Raw genomic sequence first — 7916 nt, 5'->3', positions numbered from 1 at the left:
CTAAGTTCAGTCATAATATCGCTACTGAACACATTCAACCAACATTCCGAATACTGCTGCTCAAATCTGATTTATTGAAAGTAATAACATGATAACAATTATAAGCAATGATATATAATGTATATATACTCTCGGTAAGACTCGTCGAATTTTTTTACTGAAGAATGCCAAATCGAATTTCTTGGATTGAATTTCGAGTTGCAGAGAGAAATGCTTTTGAAGAAGGTAGCATAAATCATTATATTCCATGAAGATTTCTTCGGCGGTTTGTTACTCCAGAAAAAGCACAACAGTTGACTGAAAAATGAAAGTATTAAGCACAAATACGTAGCAGAACCCATCGAAATGCAAGAATAAAAGAATTCATCCAAAACAGGCCTTAATTAAAGTTAAAAATCGAAATTTTTAAAGAAATAAAAATGGAAGGAAGAGGAAACCAAAATAAATGCCTTTAGAACATCAGAAATCCGGGAGGATTTTCATAGATAAGCAAGCCGTCGTAATTTTTCTGAGAATAATAGCAAATTACAAGTGAACAAATTCTGCCAATTGCAATCATAAATTCATAAATCTTCAAATGAATTCCGATCAATCCCTTCGTGGAAAATTCTTAGGAAAACTAGATACCATATCATTTAGCGAAAAGCAATAAACAAGCAGTTATTTCAGACGAAAACTCATCTGAATTTTGTCTTATCATCATCGATCTACTACATACTTTTGGGATTCTAGTAAAGGTTTTAAATTCTCATTCAGAACTCTAAAATGCTCAGAAAATTCCACTTGGATGCAGTGAATTTGCATTTAATACTTCCCAAACTATACCGGATGAAACTTCACTCTTTCAGTTTACGGTCACTCATATATTGATTACTTTATCCGCTACATTTTTCTCCTGGTAATTCGAACTTTTTCCGGACAGCGCAGGAAAAAATAATTCGCAGGTGGAGCAACTAAATGAAAATGTGCAGAGTGGAAGCCAAGGCTGAATTGTCATTTCATATGCTACTTCTCATTTATGGCTACAAACTGATTTCCCTCTTTCCTCCAAAAGAAGCATTTTTTGGACAAGTTGGTTAGAGATTGATAAGTTTTCGTATATATGCTAAGAATAGAATGGAGTCGTTGCGTTCAAGAAAAATGATATTTACTGATTTTACTGTACCCTACTTCGGTACTACTGTCAGAAACTACTGCAGATATTATTATCAGGTGCTTCATCATTCATTCTTATCAGTGACATCAGCACAGTAATATTCCCAAAACGGTGCAGTAAAACTCTCCGTATGATTATACCACTGGTCTTCAGCCATGGAAACTAGCAATCTTGGAAGGGATGAGGGCTCTCACTTGATCCATTCCATAAATACTCGCTGTCGAAGCAATAATGTCTCAGAAACTAGTCTAAGAAGATTCCGCAGTGAAGAGGATAGAAAACAACAAGAAGGGTTACTTACTTTCTACTCAATCCTTCACCCGAGATATCACTAATTCGATTATTTACTTATGTACTCTCTACGTGTATGTGTATGTGCGTGTTTGAGAGATTTTCCGAAGAAAACAGATATGGTGTGACAGCATGGAAAGGGAAATGAATGGATGCGAAGATTGTCAAGTTGGAGTTATTGGCGGAAAGGATTCTCCGCAAGTAGTCATCGGGCAGATCTTCTCTAAAGAGATCCAATAATCGAGTCTATGGAGATATGTCCCGAGAAAAAAGAAATGAGGTTTTGTGTAAACTCGTTCAGATTTCTCTTTCGAAATCAATCACACAGACTTATGAATGGTTGACAGAGAAAGCTTCCGTTACGTACTTCCGTTTATACACCTCCACACGCAGAAGCAGTCTGCACACTCCACGTATGGATACGTGCAAAGAGACGTTGAGATACACATTAAAAGCTGCTTTCAAGATCAATCTGATAAGGGACCATTGCTTTGCCTAGTCAGTACTTGGCCTCAATGGATGGAGCAAGGAAGGAATAGACTAGGCAGCAGCACAACTCGTGGATTCAAGAGCCAAGGCATTCTTGCTTGATGGATAGACGGATCTATGCAAGAAAGCAAGTAGAGAAGAGAATCAGACTAAAGATTAAACGAAGTGATGGCCTAATGCATCGCGTACAAGCCTTTTTAGCCTATCTGCCATGGATTTCTCCAAGCACATTCCCTTCTCCTCCTCCTCTTCTTCCTCCTTTTCTTCCTCCTCTTTTCTCATCTTCCACTTCTTCATTATTGCATTACGTCCACCAAAGAGCACGACTTCTTGTCTCTTATACTTCACATTTCGCTCCGTTTTCCTGCTGGAAAAGTCAGAAGTTCCGACCAAATTTAAATAATAGCTAACGGATTTGTGTTCATAAGTCTGCGTGCTGTGTGCTGCGTGCTGCGTGCTGCGTGCTGCGTGCTTAAACACCATATAATCTTCTTTGTGATGTATTCGTTTCATTTACATTTTCACAACGGAATGGTTGTTGATAATATGAGAGAATGCTGGATAAATTGGTATCATTATAAGATTATAACTAACCTCCATTATAGAAAAGAAGCTTAGAAGACAACGGCTCTCAGTAAAAGCACAATGATTGATATAAAGGGTGCTACTGATAACAGTTGGATGGATTTCTGTTATCAGTCCACTTATTATGAAGTTTTAAATAGCAATAGTAGGGGTATGATTGGAAGTGGATCATGTAATTTGATTTGTTTTCTTTTACTTCTTTTCTTCCAGCTTTTTGCACTCCTTTCTCTACTGATGGCATACGCATAGCTATGATTATAGTAAAGAAAATTAATGTATTATGGTGGTGTGAAATACTGTTCAGTAATTCTAAACTATCATTATTCATCATCCGATAATGATCATTATTAATCATCAGTTGAATCAAATCTCTTAATCAGTGCTGTTACCATCATGCCGTTTACTTATAGCGTTCCCCATTTCTCGGAATACTCTGAAACTTTTTCATCATCCTGTTTCATATTCACTGCATTCAGTGTATCAGATACAATTGAATTAAAGTTTTAAAATGATTTTTCTGAATTTGTTTAATTTAAATGAGGGGCGCTACTGACAGAAACAGTAGCAGTAAATGACGGATAAGGTTGCTAGCAGATTTTATTAGGTCTTTCAGAATAATTCCTACCTGTGCTTCCCAAAATAACATTTTTTCGTCCTTCAGTTTTGTTGTATGCCCCATTAACGTCATTATATTATTATAGAAGCATGAAAGAGTTCTTCATCTGTGTTTCACATTTTTGCACGATGTGTCGAATACAACTGAACATCAAAACGTGTTTAAGTAACACATTTTATACTATTTCGTTTGTTCTTCAGATGCAACTACAATTTCTTGGTGAGGCTGAATTTGTTTCTTCCAATTTACATGAGAACCGTTACTGACAAAAATCATGAAATTATGCAGGAAGATCAGAGCACATCTGCACTGTATGGGAAACACGTGGATATTGTTATATGAAATTACTTGGTTTTTTAAAATTATTCGATTTTCGGAATTTGATGAGACTGAACTTGTTCCTTCCAATTTACATGAGGACCGTTGCTGACAAAAGTTAGTGACAAAAAAAAAAATGATCGAATGACTTCAATCTTTACTAGCAGCAGGATAGAATGGCCTATGCTTGCCAGTTTTTTCTAACTGTAGCTTTTTGTCGATTTGTGAGAATTTTCAGTTTTCCCTTCCTGGATTTCATGTCTTACCTAATCATTTTTGTTGTTTAACCAGCATTCTATCCATAACTTTTCTCCTCTTGGGAAACGGAGAAAGTAAACGCCAGTGATGACCAAAACTTGTTGCGGTATATTATGCAGAAGTAGAATTATTGCAAATATGGCTTTTTAAATTATTTTTAATATTTGATTCGCAAATATAGATTTTTTTCAAAGCGTGGCTCAACTGTCAATATTTACGTGGTAGTCAGGTCTAACTTTAGATAAACTTACGTTTTTCATTACTTGACAGGGGAGTCAGACTTTCAAGCAATCAGCTTACATTTGTTTGCGTTTCTGCAAGAAACTTCAGCAATTTGATATATATTGGTACTGGTTTTTTTTTCAGGCTAATGAATGGAAGTGTAAATGGTAGTTCGACGCAATCGAAGAAGTGGCCCAGCAGCTGGTAACAAAGTTGTTAGTTGCGTAAGTTGTGCACTGTATGCTGCGTGCAAATTTGTGAGCATTCAAAGGTAATTAGATTTCTGCTGTCCTAAATGAAAATAGATATGTGTTTTCTTATTCATATTGTGTCATGCTAATATGCAGACTGAACGGTGGAATTAAATGTGAAGTCGAAAATCATTCAGGATTCCAGTACCGAGTTATGCCTTCTATGATGAAATCGATCTCTGTCGATTATTTGAGAGAGATTTCTTTTTTGAAAGATGGTTTGATGTAATGACTTTTTAGCGTCAAATTTCGGTGGTAATGGAAAGAATTTGAATTTGAAAATAGCAGAAAGTGCAACGAACGTTGATATTATGACAGCGGAAGGACATAATGTTGATGCAACGCTGTTGGCAGTTGGCCGTGATCATGGCCATTATTTTGTTCGCAAAACATTTGGTAAACCAACACACTGTCATCACTGTTGTGACAAAATATGGGGAATGCTTACACAAGGATATGCCTGCGAGGGTTTGTTACAAATGTTTTGAGTTAAAAATTTTTTTCAAACAATAGAAGTATGTTCCTCCCTTTTACAGTTGGTGGTAAAAGTTTCCGTAAACCTTCGGAACTTTTTTGAAGCTTTTGGTATTCTGAAATTCTTTTTATTTTCATCTTCATTTTCTTTTTATTTTCATTTTATGATTAATTATATTATTACATTAGATATTATTAAGCATATTTTAATGTGATAGATACAGCGCATTAGAAAAGGTGACATTTATTGGGTGAAGTCGGAGTTAAATAGCTATTTAGTTCAGCTAAGTGTACCTGGGCCCAGAATTATGAAATGCATGATCTTTCGACAACGATGGTTCATTTTATCGCACAGAGATTTAAAAAAGTCTTTCAGTTTGCAATTTCATATGTCATGACAAGTGTATGAAAACAGTTGTTTCATTTTGCAGCGGTGTCGCCTTGCAATTGATAAAGGTAACTAATACTGCTTAATAAAGCCAGGGTTCTCCTAACAAACATCCATACATGTTCAGCTTACTAGCGCTCCATAAATTTTGCCTTCGACTTTGCTGGACTGATATAATAGTTGATCAAATTGTTAGTGACATACGTTGCCTTAGTTTATTCCCATAATACTTTCAGCAGATTAATAAAAATATATATTAACGGTGCAAACCTTTTGCGATTTGCTTCCCATTATTGGAACAGAAAAAAAATCTTATTCTGTCCTCTTGGCAGTACTGTCTTTACTTACCACTGTAAAATCATGGGTTTGATTTTTTTCGCAGTCTCGAGTCGTCGTTAGAACAAAATCAAGTGTGGATATCGGAACTCATATCAGATCTCGTGTTTTCTAATCTTTGAAGCTTCATTTGGGGTTTTTTTTTTACATTTCACTGACATTTGGACTCTTTGCAGAATCCTGTCGCTCACACGTGGTCTGAACCGTCACATATCAAACGAAGGTTTTGCTGCGTTTGTCGCAAAAAAACCGATGATTCAGTGGCTGTTGAGTGTGAGGGTAAGTTGCATTTTCAAGTTAAATTTTGGTTTTGTAGATGATATTGCAAAATGTTAATATTTCCCAGACATTGTAATACATAGGGAATACATGAATTCTCCCTGGAAATTTAAGAAGAGATTTGCGAGAGTGTGGTAAATTAACAAGTTGGCTTCATTTATAGTTTTGTTTCATATTTCTTATAAAGTTATGGACTTTGTTTTTGAAATTTCATAACTGCAAAATATACCAACCATTCAATGAGAGGCATGAGATTTAATTTCCAGCTTTAATTTAACTGTGTTAAGTGATAATAGATTGATAACAAAAGTTGTTCAAGAGGCGAAGTATCTAGTAAGATATTCTTCCTTGTCTTCGCTAGATTTGTCATATATTCATGTTTTTCCAATCTATAATAGATGCAGATTTCCCATTTTTTCGTATTTGATTTGTAAAATTTTATTCAGCTTACTTATAGTTTGTGAATATTACGTACACGTTGACTGTCACGATTTAGCAGTAAGTGACTGCAAGGAAGCTGCTACATATGTACCTAATTTGGATAAGGTAGGTTTTTCCTTTTTCTCTTTTTATCATTCCCTTGAGGGATTTGAAAAATCTGTCATTATATTATTCAAATTTCTGGATTCTTTTGAGTTCTGTCATGTTTTGGTTAATGAAGGTGCAAACCTTTTGCGATTTGCTTCCAATTATTAGAATAGAAAAAAAATCTTATTCTGTCCTCTTTGCAATACTGTCTTTACTGAAATAATTTCGGTTAATGAAATAATTTCGTTTCTGTAATCAGAATAAAAACTTTTGCCAATTTGAAGGTTTTTTACTGGTTTACTATTTTAATTCACAGCACGTATTGTCAATAGTTCTAAAAGCAAGTGATGCACTTTAGTAATATCCTTCACCAGTCAAGCATAAAATTCACTAAATAGAGATTTCCCTAAAGGCGACATAGTAAAGTAGTGCATACTCCTAGTCTGATAAAATTATTGTGAATCCAAAAATTCAAGAAAGTCTGAAATACGGATTTGTTTTCGTCCCTTAACTTTGAACGCAGTCTTCTCATATATAAATATCATAAAGATTACTATTTGGCGGTTGAAAACAAGATGGAATAGAGTCAAGGGTGGAAAATTTTGCTACAAATTTAACTTTTCCGAAAAATTCCAAAACTTTACTGGCTGGAAGTTTACTGGTTTTTTTATTGCTAAGTGCTATGGAAAAGATCACAGTTTTGGGATTAATAAGGGATATTTCGTAAGTTATTAGGGACAATAATTAGTGGACTAATGAAGTGGACTAATGAACGGTGGTTATTTTGTTAGTGAGTGGTTTACTTATGTCACATGTTAAGCTGAAATCCGAATGAATTATTTCGGATCCAAAAGTAACTTGTTTAGTAAAGCATACACACTCAGTTTGTTTTCGTCCTCTTTTTCTAAGCTTTCAGTCTTCCCTTCTTCTTTCTGGTTTCCCATCCACAATTAACATTTCTTCTTAAGAATAACAATAAGGCTTTGAGAGCCCAGGAATCGAAAGGTAGCCGAGTAGATTGGAATCAAGAAAATGATGGGGTTTTTTTGGGCCATTCAATGAACCAAACTTTTTGAAAAGAAATCATTCCTTTGATTGTTGGAGTAGCCAAACTTAGTGCAAACGCGACAGCCCGAAACATCATAATCTTAAGATTTTCAACTTGCAGCATCTTTGCAGCATGAATTCAACGTGCAGATAACTCGATTTTCGTTTTATACAAGCAGTTTTTGAACAGTTTTTGAAGAAAATCGTTCAAGCGTAATTTTCATTTGCAGCAATGGTAAATGCTTCTAGAGGAAAAGTTTCCAAATAAAATAACTGTAGTTTGTGGTTGTTGAGTGCGTCTGTTAGGTGCTATTGGATGTTACTAGGGTTCTCAGTACTATAAAAATTAGATTGGCTACATGAAGACTTCTGAATTCAAAGTTTCAAACTTCGATTCTTAAAGTATTGTTGCGAAATCTATGCTTCTACTTGTACAGTTATTTATTATTTACTTAAGGGCTTCAATTTTTGTTCTCAAATACCTCCGTTTTAAATGCATAGTCTATAATTTTCATCCTACTATTGAATGGTGGGTGGCGCACCCATATTTTTAGTTTTTTGGTCATATTTGCATTCGATTATGCTCTGTTTTCTTGATACCTTGCGATATATATATATATATATATATATATATATATATATATATATATATATATATATATATATATATATATATAT

General features: G+C 34.7%; 2 protein-coding genes across 2 annotated transcripts in view; one reads left to right on the top strand and one right to left on the bottom strand.

The window, feature by feature from the left end:
- Positions 1-2092: 2092 nt before the first annotated feature.
- Positions 2093-2449, bottom strand: LOAG_10789 (hypothetical protein; the record flags this gene model as incomplete). Its single annotated transcript, XM_003146313.2, has 1 exon — positions 2093-2449. The coding sequence occupies one exon, from the start codon at positions 2447-2449 to the stop codon at positions 2093-2095; it is 357 nt and encodes a 118-aa protein (XP_003146361.2).
- A 1624-nt stretch (positions 2450-4073) lies between these two features.
- Positions 4074-7916, top strand: part of LOAG_17042 (diacylglycerol kinase 1) — a 13317-nt gene continuing 9474 nt past the window's right edge. Inside the window, exons 1-5 of the mRNA XM_020449702.1 lie at positions 4074-4206; positions 4427-4654; positions 5037-5116; positions 5561-5663; positions 6121-6209. Of these exons, the coding sequence (XP_020306723.1) occupies positions 4498-4654; positions 5037-5116; positions 5561-5663; positions 6121-6209 (429 nt within the window). The 5' untranslated portion in view covers positions 4074-4206; positions 4427-4497. The remainder of the gene's footprint in view (positions 4207-4426; positions 4655-5036; positions 5117-5560; positions 5664-6120; positions 6210-7916) is intronic.

The sequence above is a fragment of the Loa loa genome (genome assembly GCF_000183805.2).
Source record: "Loa loa unplaced genomic scaffold supercont3.36, whole genome shotgun sequence".
Classification (NCBI taxonomy): Eukaryota; Metazoa; Nematoda; class Chromadorea; order Rhabditida; family Onchocercidae; genus Loa; species Loa loa.
Note: the sequence above shows the minus strand (reverse complement) of the source record. Positions and strands in the feature narration are given on the sequence as shown.